This window comes from Carcharhinus amblyrhynchos, chromosome 2 (assembly GCF_965287045.1).
Source record: "Carcharhinus amblyrhynchos chromosome 2, sCarAmb.v2.hapA, whole genome shotgun sequence".
Classification (NCBI taxonomy): domain Eukaryota; kingdom Metazoa; phylum Chordata; class Chondrichthyes; order Carcharhiniformes; family Carcharhinidae; genus Carcharhinus; species Carcharhinus amblyrhynchos.
The window spans coordinates 128555976-128581693 of NC_137325.1; the positions used below are offsets into that span (position 1 = coordinate 128555976).

The following is a 25718-nucleotide window of genomic DNA, read 5'->3' on the forward strand; positions in this document are numbered from 1 at the left end:
TACAGGAATAGGGGCTGGATGGGATTGTTGTCAATGCAGGCCCAATGGGCTGAATGGCCTCCTTCTGCACTGTAGGGATTCTATTTCATTTGAATGAATCTGCCCCATTGGTGCTGTGCGGTCATTTTTAACTGGATTGTTTGCAATGGGAAATATTAAGGTTAAAAAGAATCTACTGAGTAAGGAAAGTTCAGAGAGGAAGTGAAAAATGAGCAGTCAATAACGTTTTGAGGAGAGACTGGCAGCTAACGTAAAAGAATCCAAAGTCTTCTACAGACACAAACATTTTAAAACAGTGTAGAAGGAGAAGGTGGGATTAGGGACCAACAGGGAGATTTACAGATGGCAACAAGCAAGATTGAGCTCATAAACGAATACGTTGGACCTCTCTTCACCCAGGGAGATGATGTCTGAGTCGGTGTGAAATTGAAGGTAGTGGAAACACCCAATTAGTTAAAGATTGATGGAGTTACAAGAACTGCAGGCTGTCCTTAAAATTCAGAACCAGATGAGAGGAATCTAAAGTTATTGAAGGAAGTAAGGATTGAAGTTGTGGAGGTATCGACCATAATCTTCCATCTTCCTGAGAACTGCAAATGTTACATCCTTGTTCAAAGGAGTGCAAAGGTAATCCCAGCAATTATAGGTGGCAGTCAGTTTAATCATGGTGGTAGGAAAGCTTTAAAACAATAACTCAGGGCAAAATTAAGTCATCTTTTAATGAATGTTTTTCCTAATTCAGAAAAGCCAGCATGGATTTGTTTAAGGGCAAACTGTGCTTAACTAATTCAAGACTTTTGATGATCTACGTTAATGGCCTAGACTTGAATGCATAGGACACAATTTGAAAATTTGCAGATAACATAAAAGTAGGAATTATTGTGAACTGTGTTCAGAATCTTCAAGAGGCGCAGGTGGGATGGAAGCAGTGTAAAGTGATACATTTTGGCAGGAAGAACGAGAATAAAAAAAGGATACAATTCTCAAGGGAGTGCAAGAACTGGTGGATTTGGGGGTATATATGGACACATTGTTAAAGATGGCAGGTTGAGAATACAGTTTAGAAAGCCTCTTTGCCTTATTAACAGAAGCAAGCAAAAAAGTTATGACAAATCACCTGTCTAAAACATTGATTCAACCTCAACTGTAGTGTGTTCTCAATTCTGGGCAAGGTGCAGAAAAGATTTACAAGAATGAATTCTTGTAATCATAGCAATGAGGGATAAATTGACAAAGTTGAGGCTACTCCTCTTTGAGGTTAAAAGGAGATTTCATAGAGGTGTTAAAATTCAGGCAGATGGGGAGAAACAGCCTTTCACCACCAGGGACACAGAACCAGAGCAAACAGATTTAAAGTGATTGACAAAAGAATTCAGGGTGACATGAGATGTTTCTTTTTCTTTAACACAATGAGTTAAGATCTGGAAAGGAACAGCTCAGTGTGGTGGTAGCAACAAATTCAACTGTGGTTTTTAAAAAGGAACTGGGTAATTATCCAAAGAGAAAAAACTGTGTGAACATTTTAAAGAAGTGGGCTTCCTCTTGTGCTATAACTGTGATTAGTGTGAGACTTCCTCTCTTTCCATTCACACTCACCCACTGCACCGAATTACACCCAATACACACCTTTCCGCTTTTCTTTCACTTATTTTTGCTTTCTCCTAGTTTTTAAGTCTTTGACTTAACGGATGGCCATTGTTCCCCAATTGTTTCCTCTTGATTTGGTTAAGAATTGTTAAAGATGCATTTTCAACATTGGTAGGCTAACATTTGACAAACAGGCCTGAAAAATATGCATCGTACAGCTATGCATAACATGCTTTACAGTAATTGTGAAATATGGAATTGCCATCACAAATTAGAGGAAATGCCTTTGAATGCCAGAATGACAAGTTGCTAAAACAAAATCTGTTCCCCATCTCCATCCTGGGCCAAAGGGCCTGTTTCCATGCTGTAAACCTCTATGACTATCTCTCTCCTGGGCAAGTCTCTGAAATGAAGCTCATCTGCCTGCAAACATTAATCTAAAGGTGAACTTATGACCCCATAATAGTGCATTACTAAGACCACTTGCTTCCATCACCCGATTTCATCCCTGTAGACAGTTAGCGACATGAGACTCGAGGTGGAACAGAATGCTAAAAATGCCAGATGAGGGGGACTCGAGGGTGATGGGAAAGAAAGCACTAAAAGTATAAAGGTAAGTTTAAGAACAAATAAGGCAATTCCACAGACCAATCCAGACGAAAGTATAATTTCCCAGTACAATACAAAGAGGAAAATGCAAAATAAATAAAAGGGAAATTATTTCAGGTGGGGTTAACATAATTGAAGCAAAGATTTACCTTATAAATTGCTTGGAATCAGCCATAGAAATCAAAAGCCAACTGGTAAAACAAACCTTTAAGTAAATTAAAAATAAAAAAAAGTTAAAACAAGTTGACTTGGAATCTCCATCGTTCTGGATAGTAAGGATTGCAGTAAGATCTTGCTGTTGGCAAATGTAGCTGCTTGAATAGTACATGGATTAAGTTGCTCAATTATCAGCCAAAGTGGGCCCACCTCTCCGGATGGGAAGACGACATTGCATCAATCCTTGCCAATTATTTTTATTTTAGATATTTATATATAAATAAACACCAAAAGTTAAACATTCAAAGTACATCTCTGAAATACATTTATTGCCCAATGTAAACACAGATGATTTAATATATTGCCAGTAAGAAAAACTTACAAAAAAGCCCAGAATTTGCCATGTCCTAATTGAACTGCCATGTGATGCCACACTAAAATGAATAAAATGTGCAGAGTGGCTAAACCTTACATGATGGAGTTACAAATGGCAACTGCATTTAGCTATGAATTGATTTTTAATGCTGCATCTAAAACAATCCAAAGCAGGGTTAATTTAGTGATAATTTAAAACAAAATCAGGCCACAGTCATGTTTAATAGAGTGTTTATACTGCATAATGTGAAAAAAGGTGCAATGGTGTCACCAAGACATGAAAACAGAACAGTCAAAGTTACACGTGTCTTACTTTCATGCAGCTACTAGTAAAATGTTTAAACAGCCTTTGGAATGATTCTATATTTAAATTATTTTCCGTTTTCTGCAATACCACAAAACATTTACTGGTATGTGTTTTTGTACCAGACACTCAGCAAGGTACAGACCCATCACAATCACAATGCCTTTTATAAATGGATCGACATGCAGTTACATAATTCTGTCTAGGGTGACAAGGACTGTAAGCAAACAGGCAGCAATAGCTAATTACGATCCAAAAACCTAACAGCTGCTGAGAAAAAAACTAAGTGCTTCATTTTATTTTATACAATTCAACTGCGAGACAGACATCTGCACAGATATTCAGTGAACACTGGTGCAGAAAGCAAATTTCACTGTAATTTTTCTGTTCATACCTACTGGTACATAAAGGTAGTATTTGGCAATTTTACATGCGTGTGGACTCATTTGGGTTAGGAAAAAAAAGAAATGTGCAAATTACAAAACCAGAACTAAATGTTCATTCCATCTCTAAGGTCCAGCTCATTAGAAATCCCATTTCCCTGCTTTAATACATGATCAACATTCAATTTTTTTTCATTAATAAAAGTAGCATACGTAAGAAAAATATAAAAAAGCAGAGTTGGGAAATATTAACAGTTATTTTTTTTAAAGCAGGTTTACTACCTGCTGTGTCAACCCTGTCCCGAAGTACTGATCACGACCACGGATGTAAAAGAAGTTTAAAAAACACACAAAAAGGTATCTGGTTAAAATTAACACAGATCAACTTGGTTCGGCTAACTGATTATACTGGGTGGGTGGGTTGGGGGAGGGGGTGGGGTGGGTAGGGAAACTAAGCTTTGTAGATTAAAATGCTGGTGCAAATGGGAAGAAAGATTCACAGAAATGTGGCTCTGAAATAAAACCAGCACAGTCTGTGAAAAAAAGGAAGTTATCTCTGTTTCCTAGTATGGCTGTTGCTGAGGAGAGCACTCTCATCTTTTCCGACGGCAGGTTCGTTTGTGCTCAGCATGCCAGTGCTCCTGCTGACATTTGATGGAGCAGTACGAGGTGTTCCAGCAGCAGTGGTACATTGCTTCTTCCTCACAATTGTAGCACTGGAGAGAGAAGACAAGAGGATTACTTACACTACCTGAAGACCAGCCAGCAGCATTTTCAGTCAGAGGAAGTGGTTAAACTTTCCCTTCCCATACATTACCTGATGGGTTGCTAGTGGGCAGCGGGTGAAAGCATAAAAATTGCAATCCTGAGCCATTTTGTTTCAGATAATGAAAAGTGGGGCAGCACGGTGGCACAGTGGTTAGCACTGCTGCCTCTCAGCACCAGGAAGCCAGGTTCAATTCCGGCCTTGGGTCACTGTCTGTGTGGAGTTTGCACATTCTCCTGTGTCTGCGTGGGTTTTCTCCAGGTGCTCCAGTTTCCTCCCACAATCCAAAGGTATGCGGGTTAGGTTGAATGGCTATGCTAAATTGCCCCTTAGTGTTAGGCGGACGTCAGGGAGATTAGTAGGGTAAATATGTGGGGTTACAGGGGATAGGGCCTGGGTTGCATTGTAGTTGATGCAGGCTTGATGGGCCAAATGGCCTCCTTCTGCACTATAGGGATTCTATTCTAGTCTATAAAATAATTGGATTTTATATGCATATTGCCCACATTCCAGTGGGCTATGACGACATGGGGCATCAGAATGAATATTCACTAGATCTGACCAGTGAGATATACCGGCAGCAGTTGTGAACCTTACATCTGGAGTTCTTCAGTGAATTTGAACATACACAATGGCTTTGAAAATGGCATCTTAAAGATGTATTACAGGAAACCACCACTAGAGGGCTCTGATGTACATAAGTGCCTTGAAGATGAACGGTAAGAAAATGTGAATCCATTTCAAATACTGCTTCTTAAATTTAGCACATCTCTTGAGTCAGCGAATTTTTTTTTAAGGTTGATGAAGCTGATCTCTGTTGCAACTACAACTGAGTCATTACAAAGCAAAGTGTTTGGTTTTGTTGTTGATTTTTAAGTAGAAATGGCAATTCTGCATTTGCATAGTTACCCTTACTCCTAAAAAAAATCCCACAAATAACACTGGCCAATTATTTCCCCTAAATAAAGATGAAGGACTTTTTGTTAGATGAATTTTCCGAAGTGGAATACAACCACAAGTCCTGTGGGCAGGTTCCTGAAACAAGTCTTTCTTTAATAAAGACTTATTTGTAGAGCACCGTTAACGTCAGGACACGCCAAACGCTTAAAAAAAATTGGATTGACTGAAGCGCAGTAACTGTGTTTTTGTTAGGAAACAGCAATCTAGGCATAAAGTCCAACAACAAGTAACTAGATAAATGATCGGTTAATTTATTTTGGTGATGCTGGTCGAAGATTAAAATGGGCCTGCTCTTCAAGTGGTCCCTTAGGATCTTCTGCATCCCCTGATAGAGCCTAAAGTTTATTTATCATCATCACATGTAGGCTTACATTAACACTGCAATGAAGTTACTGTGAAAATCCTCCAGTCGTCACACTCCAGCACGGGTACAGTGATGGAGAATTTAGCATGGCCAATGCACCAAACCAGCATGTCTTTCAGACTGTGGGAGGTGATTGGAGCACCCGGAGGAAACCCACACGGATGTGGGGAGAATGTGCAAACTCCACACAGACAAGGGATTTGAACTTCGGTCCTCGGCGCTGAGTGGCAGCAGTGCTAACCACTGTGCCACCATGCCACCCCTGAAAGACAACATCGCCAACATCTATTAGCTTTGGCGAAGGGTCACCCTCACTCGAACCGTTGACTATGTCCTCCCTCCACAGATGCTGCCAGACCTGCTGAGATTTTTCAGCGTTTTGTTTTTGTTCCATAGGATATTGTTACTTTCCAGTAACAACCACTATTCTTCCATACCCCAGGTTTGAGGAATTGTAAATCAAGCTGGACAATATAACTTACTTCTAACCTTTTGATGCAGAGAAGGTTACAGATCATGCAAGTGAACATGGTTTGGCCTTTAACGCTGCTGAAGCATTCTGGGAGAAATGCCCTCAGGCTAGGATGTTGACCTCTACCAATCACAACCATTTTCCTCTGTCAGGTATAATTCCAGTCACTGGAGAGTTTGCCCTGTTTTTTTTCCCCAAACTCAATTTATGGGATGTGGGTGTCACTGGCTCAACCGCATTTACTGCTCATCCTTAGTTTCTCTTCAGAAAGTGGTGAGCTGCCTTCTTGAACTGCTGCAGTCCCCAAGGTGCTGATACACCCACAATGCCATTAGGGAGGGAGTGTTACAGGATTTTGACCCAGCGATTTCGAAGGAACGTTGATATATTTCCAAGTCAGGATGGTGAGTGGCTTGGTGATGTTCCCAGGCATCTGCTGCTCTCGTCTTTCTAGATGGTAGCGGTCATGGGGTTTGAAAGGTGCTGCCTAAGGAACCTTGATGAGTCCCTGCAGTGCATCTTGTTGACAGTGCACACTACTACCGCTGTTCATCGGTGGTGGAAGGAGTGAGTGTTTGTAGAAGGGATAGCAATCAAGCAGGCTGTTTTGTCCTGGATGGTGTCGAACTTCTTGAATGTTGGAGCTGCACTCAGGTAAATGGAGAGTACCCCATTACACACCTGATTTGTGCCTTGTAGATGGTGGATAGGCTTGGGAAATCAGGTGAGTTACTCACTGCAGAATCCCTAGCCTTTGACCTGCTCTTGTATTAAACAGCTAGTCCAGTTCATTTCTGGTTAATGGTAACCCCCCAGGATGTGGATGGTGGAGGATTCAGCAACAGCAATGCATTGAATGTCAAGAGGCGATGGTTAGACCCTCTTTGGAGATGGTCGTTGCCTGGTACTTGTGTGGGGCAAATGTTATTATCACTTGCCAGTCCAGGCCTGGATATTCTCCAGGTGTTGCTGCATTTGGACATGGACTGTGTTAGTATCTGAGGAGTCGCAAATGATGAACATTGTGCAGCCACCAGCAAACACCCCCAATTCTGACCTTATGATGGAGGGATGGTCATTAATACAGCAGCTGAAGATGGTTGGGCCAGGGACACCACCCTGAGGGACTCCTGCAGTGATGACTGTCCTCCAACCACCATAACCATCTTCCTCCGTGCCAGGTATGTCTCTAACCAGTGGAGGAAATTTCCTGATTCCAATTTTGCTAGGGCTCTTTGATGCCATAGTCAGTCAAATGCTGCCTTGCTGTCAAGGACAGTCATTCTACCTCATGTCAAAGTGATGGTGTAAAATGGAAGTCTATTGGAATCTAAACTTAAAAACTACAAAGCATCAAGTCAAGAATCTTACTTAATTCTAGCATTCCCAACACACCAAAGTAAAGTTTATTTATTAGTCTCAAGTAGGCTTACGTTAACACTGCAGTGAAGTTACTGTGAAAATTTCCCAGTTGCCACACTCAGGCACTTGTTTGGGTACACTTATTCGGGAGAATTTAGCATGGCCAATGTGCCTAACCAGCCTGTCTTTGGACTGTGGGAGGAAACCGGAACACCTGGAGGAAACCCACTCAGACACAAAGAGAATGTGCGGACTCCGTACAGACAGTGACCCAAGCCAGGAATCAAACCTGGGTCCCTGGCTCTGTGAGGCAGCGGTGCTAATCACTGGGCCACCGTACTGCCTAGCAGGCTCTCCCTACCCAAAATGGTGCATCATTCTCAGTCAGTAAATCAATGCAATTATCCTTAGAAGTGTGGCAGTTGTTTCAAACAACGCTGCAGATGTCACCTTCATTTCAAACTTTTCTGAAGCAAGTGCAGCTCAAGTCTGATCAGCATCATTTGAAGGTCGCCACTACCAGGCTGATAACTCAGGGACATTCGGCTATTTTTTCCCCTTGTGAACACAGATTCAAGAAATTGGAAAACATTACATAAAGCTTTTATTTGATTAATATAAAATAGTAATTAGCAAATTCTACCTGATATTTTGAGTTTGCCTCTAGGAAAATAAAGCAAATTAATTTTAACTTCTTACTTCAAGTAGATTTTGGATGAATGATTTAACTGAAACTACAGCCAGTGATTGAATTTGCATCCACTCTGCAGAGTGAGAGTTGATCACAGGTTTGATAGATACCAGGTTTAAAACTCAAAGAGTTGGAATAAAGTTGGATTTGAATTCCAAGTCCATTTCATGAAACAAAAAGAGGATGTTCTTGAAGTGATCCTTTAAAGCAAGGTGTAAAAAAAAATCTTGGAAATAACTCCAAGCTAACTCCAAAAAAGCAATCTGTTTCAAGAAATGACAAATACGGGAAACATTTTAAAAATTAGACTCTCATGTACATTTTCTGCAAAACAGCATGCAACAACTTTGTTCTATTTTGTATTCTGAATTTTATTAGTAGAGGGATTCTTGAACCAAAAGCAGAGGCCTCACAGGAATAACAACTGCTTCTAGGCTGGCCAAATGTTTGTGTCGAGAAACAGGAAGATTGGTATGGCTCCACATTACATCAATATCTTGAGGAATATGACTAAAACATTCATCCAAAATTGCCATTCCATCTTCTACAAAATGAATTGTAGAATTCATTCAATCCAAAAGGATTGTTTCCTCCATTTCAAGTCTAACTCCACAGAAGTAACATGCTGCTCTGCATTCAGACTGATCTAACACTGCCCAAGGTTTGAGATTCAGCTCTACATAAACAATCAACTCTTTTTTGAGACACCTGAAGTAGTCCCATTGGACTCAAAACGTCAACTCTGTTTCACTCGCCACAGATGCTCCCATAACTGAGTTTTTCCAGCATTTTGTCTTTATTTCAGGTAAAATTATTGCCACTAGCTCTTTAATCATCAAAGAGAAGTGTTCTTCATAATCCTGTACAATCCAATAGTCACAGTAATCATGTGAGACATTTTCTCCTTGTTTTTCAAGAGGTTATTGATATTAAAGCCTATGCATCACTGCTATTGTCTGTTGCTACAACCTCAGTAGCATTATGGAGAAGATGGAAACTCAACTGAAATGGAGTTCAATACAACACAAGGCCTGGCAAATGATTGAGCTAAACACAAGACCTTGAACAATGTTCCGGTGGGAAATAAATACTTGTATTTACCAGTGAGAAGAAGAATGTTAATTTGTCATCGATAACAGGAAGGAGAATACATGCATCAACATGGGACAAGCCATTATTTGTGCAAAAAGGCAACTGGGGCAAGTGATTCATAAGGCATCACATTTCAGCAGTTTACATCAAATCCTTCCACCTGAATTTCTGCACTCACCTCAATAGCATGAGTCAACGCTTAAGTAACATGGCTTAGTATAAAAGGTTCTGCTGGCAATGAAAGTCACGATGTGGAGATGCTGGTGTTGGACTGCGGTAAGCACAGTAAGGAGCGAGACTCAAAGATTGTGCTGCCAAATAAACCCGTTGGACTTTAACCTGGTGTTGAGAGACTGCTTACGGCAATGAAAGTAATAGGCCAACTGAGTGCTAAATTGCTCAACCTACAAATCATCCATTCAATCAATCAACTTGATGTAGCTGATGCCTTCCGAATCATTTTCTTACTCACCCATTGCTTCTTTTTGGTCTGGGAGATGAACTGCTTGTGCTGTGTGGCCAGTTTCTTGATCTCTTCCATGAATTCCTCTTTGCACTTTTCCTTCACTTGCTTACACTTTCTGTCCATCTCGGCCTGCATGTTGACGACAGCTTTGTTCACTGCCTGGCGTTTTTCTTCCTCCATTTCACTGCGCAGCTAGACGTTAAGGAGCAAAATGCAAGAAAGCTCAATAAAACCATTTAAACGTGTTAGGCAGCTGTTTCTTTTTGTGTATAAACAAACATCTTCCCAGACATCAGAGGGTGACCAGGACACTCTCTCCAGCCTTAACTGTAATGTCCAATTCACTAATTAGCTGGAAAAGCAGCTTTCCTTTGGAACAGGTTTTCAGCAAATGAGGAACCGTATTTGGGAGATGGAGCCTACCTCCCAAAAGGAAGGGCAGACTGAATATAACACAGGAAAAGATGCAAAATTTCAAACATAAAATAAATTACACAGGGATGAAATAATGTTAAAATACTGAATAAGACAGAAAATGGGAAAAATTACAGTTGCTAAAAGCATTTCAAAATCTTTTACATGCTCGTGTGTTTTACTGGTAAAACATCAAATAGAAATACAGCTACTATCCATCTGGACATTATCACAAATTTTTGGGGGCTTTTCAACATTGGTGAACTAGAATCTGAAACAATATTATGGCTGGTTTGAGTACGTAGTACAGTAATAGCTGGTAACGGATATTAAATTTAAAACGTTCAATCTATGGGTGGCACGGTGGCACAGTGGTTAGCCTCACAGTGTCAGGGATCTGGGTTCAATTCCTGGCTTGGGTCAGTGTGTATGTGTGTGTGGGCAGATTGCACATTCTCCCCGTCTGTGTGGGTTTCCTCCTACAGTTCGAGAGGTATGGTGGTTCGGTGCATTGGCCGTGCTAAAGTGTGGGACTAGGGAATTTTCACAGTAATGTCATTGCTGTGTTGATGTAAACTTATTTGTGACACTAATAAATTTTAGCTTTAAACTTTATTCTAATTAAACTGATATATTTATCGAAATTATAAACTACATTGTTACGGCTGCTATATGTCACTCTTGATTAGCAAAGTGGATTTCTCAAGATTTGAAACTCCACTGTTCCAGAGAAATTGGGCTACTCTACATACTGTTCCAAATAAAATAAAATTGGTCTGCTAACAAAAGAGCAACAGGTTTTAAAATTAATAATGCTTGACGACTTAAACATTAAAATACTTATTTTAGAATACTTCCTAAAGCACTTACTTGCTCAGAAAATAGTCCCCAGTCACCTCCACCAGAATAAGAGCATGACTGGCTAAATTGGTAGCACTCTTATTAGTCAGAAGCTTAGGGGTTCCAGTTCTACTCTAGGACTTCACTTCATCATCATAGAATGATGTGGCACAAGAAGCCATTCAACCCAACATGCCTGTGTTTGAACCCACAAAACTAAAGCTTACACTCCAGTGCAGTACTGAGGAGTGTTGCACTGTCAGAGGTGCCGGCATTCAGGTGAGTTGTTAAAATGAGGGCACACGTGCCTTCTCAGCTGGGTACAAAAGATCCCATAGCTACTAGTGTGAGACAGTTCTTTCAATTTTGACATCATTGCCCAGATATTAATGACTTAATAAGGTTGACTGGGCTGGGTATGCTGTGCTCATGTCTGTGGCAATGCTTGGGTTGGTGTTAGGGGATCCGTCTGGTTTTACACTTACAATGTATTTTTGTAGCGGTTTTGATAGAATTGATTGGCTTCCAAAGGCAGTTAAGAGTCAACCACATTTCTGTGACTCAGGAGTCACATTTAAGGCTAGGACAGACAACTTTCTGGCCTCTTGGGGAATTAAGGGATATGACGAGTGGATGGGAAAATTGAGTCGAAGTCCAAGATCAGCTAATATTTAACACTCAATCTGGGAGATTATCTGGGAGCTTGTTTTATAAAAATTGGCTGTCAAGTTTCCTGTAAAATATTTGGGACATGCTGTGGTTGTGAAAGATGCTGTAAAAATGCAAGTTTTTTTAAAGAAATATCTGCTAAAATGCCATTTGGCCCATCCCTCCTATTAGTTATTAACACATCTAATTGTGTTTTAAATAAATCCCAATATTTCATTACACTGTACACTCAATTATCCACTTTGGAGATATGGTAGCATAGCAGAAATGTTACTAGACCAGCAATCCAGAGACCTGGACTAATGATCTGGAAACACAAGTTCAAACTGTACCTCTGCAGCTGTAATTACTAAAATTGACTGCTTCAATCTGAAAGAAAGCTTGTAACAGTGATAGTGACTATCAATCTGCCAGATTGGAGTAAAAACTCAACTGGCTCATTAATGTCTTTCAGCAAAGAAAAATGGCCATTCTGGTCTTGTTTGGTTTATACATGAGAATACAAGTAGGAGGGTTAGACCACACAGCACAGTGAGCCACTCAATGCAATCATGGCTGATGTTGGGACTTCAACTCAATTTTCCCACCCACTCTTCATATCCCTTAATTCCCTGAGAGGCCAGAAAGTTGTTTGCCCTAGCAAGTGTGACTCCAGTACCACAGAAATGTGGTTGAGTCTTGATGCCTTTGGAAGCCAATCAATTCTATCAAAAACTGCTACAAAAATACATTGTCAGTGTAAAACCAGACAGACCCCCTAGCATCAACCCAAGCATTGCTACACAGCAAGGCATACCCAGTCCAGACAATCCTATTAAGTCATTAATATCTGGGCAATAATGTCAAAATTGAGAGACCTGTCTCACACTAGTCAAGTCATAGCCTAGCAGTCATACTTTCAAAATCATACTTCCTGTCAAGATCAGACATTGCCTATGTCTTCCCCACGGCAGAGCAGCCCCAGCAGTGATACTTACAGTTGAAATGAAGTGATAACAGACCCCATGAATTTCTATGTTATCAGATCAAACATGGGCAAGGAGACTTCCTTATCATCACCTACCATCTACCCTCAACTGATAAGCACCCCTCCATGTTGAACACCACCTAGAAGAAATGCTGATGGTAGCAAGGGCTACAGCAGCAATGGTAACAACACCAACTTGTATTTATAAAGCACCTTTAAAATAATGAATGTCCCAAGGCGCTCCACAGAGTTCAGTGAAAGGCCACTGATCTGAAACATTAAATGTTTCATTCCACAGATGCTGCCTGTCCTGTGTATTCTTCAGCATTTTGATATTTCAGATTTACAGCAGGTGCAGTATTTTACTTTTGTAGGAGATATCAGATAACCAAAGGTGAGGTCAAAGAAGTAAGCTTTTAAGGAGGAAAGTGAGGTAGAGAAGTTCAGGAATGGTATTCCAAGAGACTAGGTAACTAAGAACATAAGAAATAGGAGCAGGAATAGGCCATCTAGCCCTTCGAGCCTGCCCCGCCATTCAATAAGATCATGGCTGATCTGTAGTGGCTCAGTTCCACTTTCCCGCTTTCTCCCCATAACCCTTAATTCCCTCGCTTATCAAAAACCTATCTACCCGTGTCTTAAATATATTTAGCGAGGTAGCCTCCACCACTCCAACGGGCAGAGAATTCCAGAGATTCACCACCCTTTGAGTGAAGAAGTTCCTCCTCAACTTCGTTCTAAACTGCTCCCCCCTTATCTTGAGGCTGTGCCCTGTAGTCCTGCTGTCCTTTCTGAGCAGGAAGAATCTCTCTACCTCTACCCTATCCATCCCTTTCATTATCTTATACGTCTCTATAAGATCCCCCCTCATCCTTCTAAACTCCAACGAGTACAGACACAGTCTATTCAGCCTTTCTTCATAGTCCAACCCCCTCATCTCCGGTATCAGCCGAGTGAACCTCCTCTGCACTCCCTCCAAGGCCAAAATATCCTTTGCGCAAGTGTGGCGGCCAAAACTGCACACAGTACTCCAGCTGCGGCCTCACCAGTGCCCTGTACGGTCACAGCAAGACCCCCCTGCTTTTATATTCTATCCCCCTCGCTATAAAGGCCAGCATCCCATTCACCTTCTTGATCCCTGCTGTACCTGCAGACTGGGTTTTTGCGACTCATGCACAAGGACCCCCAGGTCCCTCTGCACCGTAGCATGCTGCAGCTTTTCGCCCTTTAAATAGTAATCCCTTCTACCATTATTCCTGCCAAAGTGGATAACCTCACACTTGCTAACATTGTATTCCATCTGCCAGGTCCTCGCCCACTCGCTCAGCCTATCTAGATCCCTCTGCAGACTTTCCACACCCTCCATACAATTTGCTTTTCCACTTATTTTCGTGTCATCAGCAAATTTCGATACCCTACACTCAGCCCCCTCCTCCAGATCATCTATATAAATGGTAAATAGTTGAGGCCCCAGCACCGATCCCTGCGGCACTCCACTAGTCACCAACCGCCAATCAGGATAGCACCCGTTGATACCAACTCTCTGCCTCCTATTAGACAACCAATCCTCTATCCACGCTAACACCTTACCCCCAACTCCATGCCCCCTAACCTTCTGATGCAAGGTGCAACCATCAATGATAGAACGATTAAAATAACTACATACACAAGAGGCTAGAACTGGAGCAGTGCAGATTGGGTTGAGGAAGATTAGAAGTTTGAGCCAATATTGTTCTTTACCTTTTCCAGTGCTTCTCTCACAACTCGTTCAGTCTCCCTTTTATGCTCCGTTTTCATACGTTCCTTAAAATCATTGAATATTTTGGTGTACTTTTCATGGCACATATTTTGACAGGGGATGTCATTATTAGTCTGGGTGCTCCGATGTAACATTCTTGGTGAGGAGGCACTTAACTTCTTTGTTTGTGTTGCAATTGAAACCTTCTCGGTTTGGGGTGGCACTGTAGGTATTTCTTGGCTCGAACTAACAGCCTCAATTTCAGGTTCTGGTTCCTGAGCAGAAAGAGAGAAAGCACAAACACTTAAGATTTAAATATGTTTTCCCCTCCCATTTCCATCCTTGCAGACAAAATTCTTCGCACATGTTCAACAACATATACACGTAGCGAGGAAAGACATTGGCTAGATTTAGGTCTATGGTCTGAGCAAGTTTGTCAACTAATTTTAACATCCACACAACTTTTCTGGCTTACTATATAGATCAGGTGGGATAGAATGCCCTTGTATGTTAGACATGGAATGAATAAAGATTTCAAAATCACTCCATTTCCTAGTTTGCACTCTATAAATAGCACAAAAAAATGCATAAACTTGTAAGTTTGCATAGCATAAACTAAGAACTACAGTCACTGTAATACTCAGACATACAAGGCAATGGACCAAGTGCTGGAAGGTGGAATTTTACTGATCTGGATGAGGGAACAAAATGTAAAAGCATCATCTGCAAACTTTGATATAAGTTGGGTGGGAGGGTGAACTGTGATGAGGATGCAGAGATCCTTCAGCATGACCTGAACGGGTTGAGTGAGGGGGCTAATCGATGACAGATGCAGTATAATTTAATAGGTGATGCATTTTGGTAGACTGAACCAGGGCAGGACTTACTCAGTTAATGATAGGGCGCTGGGGAGAGTTACAGAACAGAGATCCAGGGGGACATGTTCATAGCTACTTGTAAGTGGAGTCACAGATGAACAGAGTGGTGAAGGCGGCATTCAGTATGCTTGGTTTCATTGGTCAGAACATTAAATATAGGAGTTCAGACGTCTTGTTGAAGCTGTACAAGACATTGGTAAGGCCACACTTGGAATACTGTGCACAATTCTGGTCACCCTATTATAGAAAGGATATTATTAAACTAGAAAGAGTGCAGAAAAGATTTACTAGGATGCTATCAGGACTTGATGGATTGAGTTATAGAACCATAGAACAAAGAAAATTACAGCTCAGAAACAGGCCTTTTGGTCCTTCTTGTCTGTGCCGAACCATTTTTTGCCTAGTCCCAATGACCTGCATTTGGATCATATTCCTCCACACCCCTCTCATCCATGTACCCGTCCAAATTTGTCTTAAATGTTAAAAGTGACCCTGCATTTACCACTTTTATCCAGCAGCTCATTCCACACTCCCAACACTCTGCGTGAAGAAGCCACCCCCTAATATCCCCTTTAAATTTTTCTCCTTTCACCCTTAACCAGTGCCCTGTTTCTCTCCCCTAGCCTCAGTGGAAAAAGCCTGCTTGCATTCACTCGATCTACACCCATCAAAATCTTTTACACCTCTATCAAATCTTCCCTCATTCTGCTATGCTCCAGGGAATAAAGTCCTATCCTATTCAATCTCTCTCTGTAACTCAGCTCCTCAAGTCCCAGCAACATCCCCGTGAACCTTCTCTGCACTCTTTCAACTTTATTTATATCCTTCCTGTAACTAGGTGACCAAAACTGTACACAACAGTTTAAATTTGGCCTCACCAATGCCTTATATAACCTTACCGTAACACTCCATCTTTCATACTCGATACTCCGATTTATAAAGGCAAAGATTTATAAGGAGAGGCTGGATAGACTGGGACTTTTTCCTCTGGAGCATAGGAGGCTGAGGGGTGATCTTATGGAGGTGTATAAAATAATGAGGGGCATCAATCAGCTAGTCAATATCTTTTCCCAAAGGTAGGGGAGTCTAAAACTAGAGGGCATAGGTTTAAAGTGAGGGGGGAGAGATACACAAGTGTCTAGAGGGGAATTTTTTCACAGAGGGTGGTGTGTGTCTGGAGCAAGCTGCCAGAGATAATAGTAGAGGCGGGTACAATCTTGTCTTTTAAGAAGCATTTAGACAGTTATATGGGTAAGATGAGTATAGAGGGATATGGGCCAATTACGGGCAATTGGGTCTAGTTTAGGGGTTTAAAAAAAAGGGCAGCATGGTCAAGGACAAGCTGTAAAACTGTGACAGGATAAATGAGAGGTTATTGGATTTTGGAAGCAAAAAACAAGGCAGCAGATTACTACCTGAATGGCTGCAAATTAGGAGAAGGGAGTGTGCAGCGAAACATGGGTGTCCTTGTGCACCAGTTGTTGAAGGTAAGCATGTAGGTGCAGCAGGCGGTAAAGACAACAAATGGTCTGTTGTCCTTTGTTGCGAAACTTTTGAGTATAGGAGCAGGGATATGTTGTTGGAATTATATGGGACTTGGTGAGGCCACATCTCAGGTACTGTGTGCAGTTTTGGTCGCCTTTCTGAGTAAGGATATTCTTGCTCTCGAGGGAGTGCAGTGAAGGTTTACCAGGCTGATTCCAAGGATAGTTAGACTGATGTATGAGCAGAGATTGATTAGGTTAGGATTGTTTTTGCTGGAGTTCAGACGAATGAGGGGAGATCTCATACAGATTTATAAAATTCTAACAGGACTATACAGGGTAGATGCAAGGAGAATGTTCCCGAAGGTGGGGGATCACAGGGATCACAGTCTGAGGATTCAGGGTGGACCATTAAGAATGGAGGTGAGGAGACATTTCTTCATCCAAAGAGTGGTGAGCCTGTGGAATTCATTACCACAAGAAATAGTTGAGGTCAACACATTGAATGTATTCAAGATGCAGCTAGATATAGCATTTGGAGCGAATGGGATCAAAGGTTATGGGGAAGAAAGCAGGATTAGGCTATGAATTAGACGATCAAACATAATTGTAATGAATGGCGGAGCAGGCTCAAGGGCCAAATGGCCTCCTCCTGCTTTATCTTCTATGTTTCTATGCAAGATGAAGTGCAAGAGTTTTGGGACATAGAGCAAGACGAGTGTTTTTACTTAGGAGGACATGAAATGACTACTGTACTTGAGTTACTGATTGAGGCATCAATGTTAGACAAGTGGATTATATAATATGTTAGAGGGGGTAAAATAAGAAAGGCATAGAAACAGAACAGGCAAATAAATGGGTTAAGACAACTGCTTGCATGGAGGACAACCAGTGCAAGCAGTCTGCTAAGTTGCAATTTCCACCTAACTCGTGTTTTCAGCCTCCTAGGAAATACTTCATATTTATCTGCATAACGAGTGCAATTATTAACAATTCAGTATTCTCAAATGTAATTCTGGCTAATACAATTATAGTTTCCCCATTGTATTTCTGGTTGAGCTTACTTCATCTTTGGCATCTGAATGTTGATTCCGTCTGGATTTCTTGCTCCTGGGTTCTTGTGTGCTTTTCTGCTATAAAATACAGCATACATCACGTCAATATAGGTTCTCCACAAAGATCAGCTGTAATGTCTCACCTTATTAGGACTGAAAAGAGAGTCTTGGGAATGGAAATATTCTGCAATTGCTTCCACCCCTTTTCATAGCAAAGCTACCTTCAGAAAGCAAACACTGAGCTTCTAATCTGACTGGGGTTTTGTAACAGCACAGTCACACTGAATAATACGTCAATCTAATTTTTAGTTTTAAAATATGCGATCACAGCATGGAGCAGAATTCTACCCATATTTATGTTTAGCCAAAGGAAGGACATTTTGCTTGTTCCACAATCACAGTACTGGAGATCACATGAATGTAATAAACATCGGTTGCAAACTGTGGGTTTGTCAAACTTATATATGATAATATACATTGGGGGGGGGGGTGCTGTGGCGGGCGGGCGGGAGAGGAGATGGTGGCGACGGCAGCGGCAGTACAGTGGTTAAGCACTGCTGCTGCACAGTGGCAGAGATCCAGGTTCAATTCTTGCCTTGGGTGACGTTCTGCTGTGTATGCGTGGATTTCTTCTGGATGCTCCAATTTCCTCCCGCAGTCCAAAAGATGTGCTGGTTTGGTGGACTGGCCATGCTAAATTGCCCCAAGTGTCCAAAGATGTGTAGATTAGGGGGGGGTTAGTGGGGTAAATTGTGGGATTGCAGGGATAGAGGATTGGCTGTCTAATAGGAGGCAGAGAGTGGGGGTCAATGGGTGCTATTCGGATTGGCGGTTGGTGACTAGTGGAGTGCCCCAGGGGTCGGTGCTGGGGCCTCAGCTATTTACCATTTATATAGATGATCTGGAGGAGGGAACCGAGTGTATGGTGTCGAAATTTGCTGATGACACCAAGATTGGTGGAACGGCAAATTGCGCGGAGGGTGTGGAGAGTCTGCAGAAGGATCTAGATAGGTTGGGCGAATGGGCCAGGAACTGGCAAATGGAATTTAATGTTGGCAAGTGCGAGGTGGTCCACTTTGGTAGGAATAATGGTAGGAAGGATTATTACTTACGTGGAGAAAAACTGCAGCAGGCGACGGTGCAGAGGGACCTCGGGGTCCTTGTGCATGAGTCGCAAAAACCCAGCCTGCAGGTGCAGCAGGTGGTCAGGAAGGCTAATGGGATGCTGACCTTCATAGTGAGGGGGATTGAATATAAAAGTAGGGAGGTCTTGCTGCAGCTGTATAGGGAACTGGTGAGGCCACAGCTGGAGTACTGTGTGCAGTTTTGGTCGCCACACTTACGCAAGGATATTCTGGCCTTGGAGGGAGTACAGAGGAGGTTTACTAGGCTGATGCCGGAGTTGAGGGGGTTGAGCTATGAGGAGAGGCTGAATAAACTAGGCTTGTACTCGTTAGAGTTTAGAAGAATGAGGGGAGATCTCATTGAGACATATAAGATGATGAATGGGATGGATAGGATAGAGGTGGAGAGACTCTTCCTGCTCAGAAAGGACAGTAGGACTAGGGGGCATAGCCTCAAGATAAATGGGGGGCGGTTTAGAACGGAGTTGAGGAGGAACTTCTTCACTCAAAGGGTGGTGAATCTCTGGAATTCTCTGCCCATTGAAGTGATGGAGGCTGCCTCGCTAAATATTTTTAATACGTGGGTTGATGAGGTTTTGATAAGCAAGGGGATTAAGGGTTATGGGGAGAGGGTGGGAATGTGGAACTGAGCCACAACAGATCAGCCATGATCTTACTGAATGGCGGGGCAGGCTCGAAGGGCTAGATGGCCTACTCCTGCTCCTATTTCTTATGTTCTTATGATAGAGCATGACTAAGATGTTGGTGCAGACTTGACGGGGCTGAATGGCCACCTCCTGCACTATAGGGATTCTATGATTCTACATAATCATGCTCAAAAGGCTAAGGATTTTTTAAGTGATGATCTTAGGTTGTATGCCAATGGTGCAGCTGGCCATTTTGATTTAAATAATTCTACATTTTTATTCCTCTGCTGGAGGTAAAGCTAGGAGATTTGCTATCAAATTTTATTTTTATGGCTACACTGGTAACTTTGACATTTCTGGAAAAGGAGGGCAGTCAGCTGATGTTTTTGTATCAGTTCCAGCACTCTTAAGAACTTTAGCATAAAGGCTTGATTGCACAAAACAGCTGGACTGTGGCTGCTGTTAACTTAAGCAAATGAGGCAACTTAGGACTGTAATTGTATTAGTAATACTGGCAATAAATTGGATTATTGATGGAAAAGAACTGAACTGGAGAACTACGTATAGATGGAAGCATCAGGAATCAACAATCTGCTATTCAGTATCCCGCAGAATGCAACTTCTTATTTTGCTTAGGCAAGGCACCACTTTTTGATCCTGGCTTCATAAAAACAGTCATTTAAAACTGAAAACAAACATTGATATTTTTAGCGGTGCGGTTAAACAATCTACATTACCAAAAAAATCCTCTAACACTATAATACAGTAACACCAAAGTTATATAAATTGAGCATCATATTTCACTGATTCAGCTCATTTTTTTGTTGCAATCATTTTTCTCATCCATCATCCTGCAGCTCCAAAACAACTTGAATACCTAATAATACTGCTCTAATAGTGTGTTATACATTTTCAATACAAAAATACTTTGGAGTGCTGTCAAGGTAGCGAAATCACATTGGATCTTAGGTAATGTTTGGAAACGGGCCAAGCTTTTCTCTTTGAACTTCTGACGTATTCTGAGGCACTTGAAGACAATTCATCTTGCAATTACTCTGGTGGTCAGTTGTGTTAATGGCATTATTTCCTGATATCAAGTCACAGCTATGAGCGAGTAATTATTAATACTGCTCATATTTGGGAACTGGAGCAGGCCATTCAGCCTCCCTTGAGTCTCTTCTGCTGGCTCATCTGCATTATCGTGCTGGAATACATACAAATATCATTCCTTAAAATAAATGTATCTTGATCCTTGAAACATTTAAAGCCAGCTGTTACAGCTGACCCAGTCCTATTTTCTTCATTCTACTTGCCTTGGCTCTGTAACCTTTAATTCTTTTGCCCAACAAGGATCTATCAATCTCAGTTTTAAAATTTTCAATTAATCTAACCTCAACAGTGTTTTGGCACAATGATTCAATACTCTGTGTATACAACACACCACATCATGGTCTAGTTCTAATTTTAAGGTTATGTCCAATGTTCTTCATAAGCTACGCAGCCAGTGAAAGTCCCCATGCAGTTTGTATACGTTGGCCCCTTTTATGTACTGTGTCTGTGCCAAACAACTACAAAGGTGGAATGCACTTAAAGAGACACCCTCGTGCTCCAAAACATAATTAGAAAGAATGTTGCTTACATCCCCTTTTTCTGAACCTCCCTACTAGGGAAATCTCTATCAAATCCTTTAATCATTTTAAACACCACCTCAATTGAATCAGCCCTCAATCTTCTGTACTGAAGGCAATACAAGTCTTGTTCATGCAACCCAATTACATAATCTAAGTCCTTATAGCCCAGTATGTGTCTGGGGAATTTGCACTGCACCCCTGTCAAAGCCACAATATCTTTCCTCAGATGCGATGTTCAGAAATCACTAAAAGCAGAATAAAAAGCTTTACTAGCAGTTCCCTACTGCAGGTATAATGACTATATATAACTAGGAATTCTGAGGGGTCGATGAAGCTAAAGCAACTTTATTCGTTTGGTTCAAGATGAAATCTGGCCAACTCTATCTCTTCATCACTCATGTGCATAAATTTTTTGTAACTTAAATACTAAGTTCTGTTTTATCCAAGAATTTTATTTTCTTCCATTATTGCTTTTTTGTTGAATCAATGTTCTCAGCATTTTCAGATGTTTACTGAAAATTTTAGTGTACAAGTGAACCTAGTATATAAGACCCATTTCTGCGGCTCCACAAATCATGTTCTTGCATATATTCAACTTTTCAGCCATTACATTCTAGATTCACAATAGTAGTCAGCCCTAATTTTTCTTTCTACAAACACGTTTTACTGGCCTTGTAACTGGGCAATGGGATGAAACAGGCAATATGGACTGTGTTACAAAGATGCATGGGAATTTAAGACATACACACACACTTTGGAGTCAGAAGCAGGTGACATCTCAAAATGGTAACGACCTGTACCCATGCCTGTTGACCTGTTTTTGGAAGGATATTTTGAAACATCAAAAGATCTACTTATGTGCCTGCATCTAAGGTAATTTATTTTAAAATTCTGCCAATAGGAGAATGAGCCAGAAGCCAGTAAAATTGGTTTCCATGATTTCTCCAGATACGAGTACATCCCGACCAGGGGAATTGTTAAGCAGAAACCAGGTGCTTCCTTATGTGGAAGGAAAAGGAGCAGGGGTCAGTCATCCTTAACGTCAGATATTGTTGTGCAGCCAATCAGTGGCTCACTTAGAAATCTGCTGCCCATTTCCTACACTGCACTAACTTCCAATAACAGATTTTAATTTGGAGGCATTGGGGAACTAGGAGTCAATGGAGATTAACAATGAATGACAAGTGAGCTAGTTTTGAATGAGCTGAACGTGAAAGACTGTACAGAAGACAGAGAGTTGAGCCTGGATATGACAGAGATGTAGTAGATGAAAGTTTCAGCAACAGATAGGTTGAGGCCAGTGATATTACAGAGATGTTGGGAGAAAGATGACATAGGGTCAGAAGTTTAAAGTGATAAAAGAATGCAAAAATTAAGAACAGTCTGGTTCATTCTGAAGCAGTGGCTGAGGAATGGGATGGAATTAGTGGTGCCAGTAGGAAGTTTGAGGAGAAGATGAAGAACATGACTTTAATGTTCTCAATTTAACTGGGGGAAATTGAAAGCTCTTTCAAGACTGACATCCTACAAGTAATCTGACAGCACATAGACAGTGGAAGAGTTGAGAGAGCTGGTACAGAGGTGGAACTGGGACTTACAAATGTGCAGGTGCAAGTTGATTCAAGGCTTAGGATGATGTTGCAAGGGACAGCATTTAGATGAATTGGAGAGGGGACAAATGACTGATTCAGGACGATAGAGAAAATAATATGGAGACAGCAAAGAGAAATCCTTGATGGTGATACGTTATAGTGAGTCCAACCAAGGGCAATGGAGGAGGCCACTGGAAGATGCCAATTCTGAATTATAAGAGAAAAAAAATCAGGCTTGTGCATATTTCATATGAGGAACTAAGGCCAACAGAGTCATGTTTCAGGATACAACAAAGCAGAAATTTAATTTAAACTTACTTCACCAAAGGTCATCATTAAAACCATAACAGCCAACACAAAGCCATAAATAAAGATTGTCAGTGTAAATAAGCTGGCGAAAAAAGTTTTGAAGTCAACAATTACCTGACCGACACTGGTGAATCACGTTCATGTTGACAATATGGCAAGTCTATTGGGCCTTCCTTCTAGCTCCATATGACAAATTCATTTGTTTAGTTCCACAGCTTGCCTTTGGTGAGGCCTGAACTCAACCTCAAGATTGTAAGTCCAATACCAGTCAACATACTTTTTCTTCAATATAATTTTGTTTTCTCTCTCCAAGGCAGTTCCTTCCTACAGAAGGATCTAGATAGGCTGGGTGAATGGGCCAGGAAATGGCAAATGGAATTTAATGTTGGCAAGTGTGAGGTGGTCCACTTTGGTAGGAATAATGGTAGGAAGGATTATTACTTACGTGGCGAAAAACTGCAGCAGGCGATGGTGCAGAGGGACCTCGGGGTCCTTGTGCATGAGTCGCAAAAACCCAGCTTGCACGTGCAGCAGGTGGTCAGGAAGGCAAATGGGATGCTGGCCTTCATAGCGAGGGGGATTGAATATAAAAGTAGGGAGGTCTTGCTGCGGCTGTATAGGGCATTGGTGAGGCCGCAGCTGGAGTAGTGTGTGCAGTTTTGGGCGCCGTACTTACGCAAGGATATTTTGGCCTTGGAGGGAGTGCAGAGGAGGTTTACTAGGCTGATGCCCGAGTTGAGGGGGTTGAGCTATGAGGAGAGGCTGAATAAATTAGGCTTGTACTCGTTAGAGTTTAGAAGAATGAAGGGAGATCTCATTGAGACGTATAAGATGATGAATGGGATGGATAGGATAGAGGTGGAGAGACTCTTCCCGCTCAGAAAGGATAGTAGGACTAGGGGGCACAGCCTCAAGATAAAGGGGGGGCGGTTTAGAACGGAGTTGAGGAGGAACTTCTTCACTCAAAGGGTGGTGAATCTCTGGAATTCTCTGCCTGTTGAAGTGGTGGAGGCTACCTCGCTAAATATTTTTAAGACGCGGGTTGATGGGTTTTTGATAAGAGAGGGGATTAAGGGTTATGGGGAGAGGGCGGGAATGTGGAACGGAGCCACGACAGATCAGCCATGATCTTACTGAATGGCAGGGCAGGCTCGAAGGGCTAGATGGCCTACTCCTGCTCCTATTTCTTATGTTCCACAGGGTTGATGCATAAGTACTAGCATTATGCCCCGAGAGTCTGGACAAGGAACATTAGCAAGCTATTTGATCCAGTCAGATGCTGAAATCACTTGATATTTCTTCAGAGGTGCCAGTGGACAGCAATCTGGCTGTTTTTACCTTTTCCTGACCAGAAAGCATAGGCCAATCACCACGCTCCAAACGACTGGAGTAAGCAAGGTGTCTATCCAGCAAAGAAAATGAATCAAATTTGGATTCCTCCTTGGCCTGTGTGGGGTGTTCTTTAAGCCATCAGGAATATTATTTGCATTTAAAAGTAACTTTCAGGCTTCAGAATACCTCCTAATGACATTTCAAAATAACGGGGGGAAAAAAAACCCAAATGAATTAGCACTTACATGCAAAACGTACCTGCTCATTACTTGTGGAAGAGATGCTGGATTCTGCTTCTTCTTCCATTTTATCCTCTGCTTTACTCTTCCAGAACCTTCCTTCACGGACAAAGCGCTGGTGCAGTTCAAGCTCATCACAGGCTTTCTTCCAACCAAGACTCCGTTTTACTGTCAGCTGGTGAACATTAACACCAATATCCTGGATATTCTCTGATGGAATCCATGCCCTGTAACCAAAAAGTCCATCTATCATATATAACCATTAGTAGTGCAGCATTAAGCTAAACTTCTATCTTTATCAAATGTTGTTTTCCATATTTAAGTAATGTTCATGAAGTTTATGCCAGTGGCTTCACAAATGGCAAATCTCTGATCACAGACATCCCCTCTTAGGGAGCAACCAAATGCATCTACCACAAGGAGCTACTAAAAAGGAGAGAATAAATCAGGGCTGTACTCATAGGTCTTTCAATGGCTGGTTAAACTGCAGAACAGCGAACTAGCTTCGTCTAAACTTATTCAATGGAATAAATTGAAAATTGGACACACACCATTATAACTTTATCTTCTTTATTTTGACTCATTAAGGAAATAAAATTGATTTGGTTGAAAGAAGAATGATCACAATTTAATTTTACCCAATATTCCTCTTCTAAATATGGATGGCAGTAACAGGGTGTGATGAAAGGCAATTTTAGTATTGGGTTGCTCACAAAACCCATCCTGATTTCTGAGTACAGAAATACTGCACTAGTTTGTGTCGAAGGTATGCCCATCTAGTTTATCTTCCACTATGGCCTAACACATGCCACCATAATTCTGATCAGAAGCATCGTTAATGGTGTTTGACCTCCGAAGAACAAAACTTCAGGCGAAGTGGCTTTGCAGAGTCTCATGAGTGGGAGCATCAAAAGCTGCAAGCATTAAACTAGACCTGCCTGATAAAACCGAACACTGCCATGTAGCTGCAGCATTTCAAATATGATTACGATTACCAAACACCACTGCGCTGAACAGCACTAATTCGTGTAGTGCAGCTCCAGTGCCAATCTCATGACAAAATCCAAACTTATCCAACACTAGACTGCAGTTTGAAATAGATATCGACTAATTATTAAGGTTCATTACAATATGGATTTGGTAAAACACTACAGCGAGGGGCTGTGATAGACAAGATTAAGCTATGGATTCTTCAGCTGCCACTAACATTGG

The 25718-nt window shown here is 41.5% G+C and overlaps 1 protein-coding gene across 3 annotated transcripts in view; it reads right to left on the minus strand.

Moving 5' to 3' along the window:
* Nucleotides 1-2421: 2421 nt before the first annotated feature.
* Nucleotides 2422-25718, minus strand: part of zmynd11 (zinc finger, MYND-type containing 11) — a 176308-nt gene continuing 153011 nt past the window's right edge. For 2 of the 3 annotated variants that reach the window (XM_080212720.1, XM_080212702.1), the window contains 5 exons: nucleotides 24526-24733; nucleotides 17642-17710; nucleotides 14218-14490; nucleotides 9594-9779; nucleotides 2424-4130 (listed from right to left, as the gene is read on the minus strand). In XM_080212720.1, the coding sequence (XP_080068846.1) occupies nucleotides 4008-4130; nucleotides 9594-9779; nucleotides 14218-14490; nucleotides 17642-17710; nucleotides 24526-24733 (859 nt within the window). In that variant the 3' untranslated portion in view covers nucleotides 2424-4007. Of the gene's footprint in view, nucleotides 4131-9593; nucleotides 9780-14217; nucleotides 14491-17641; nucleotides 17711-24525; nucleotides 24734-25718 lie in introns of all 3 variants that reach the window. The other variant, XM_080212711.1, reaches the window with a different exon arrangement.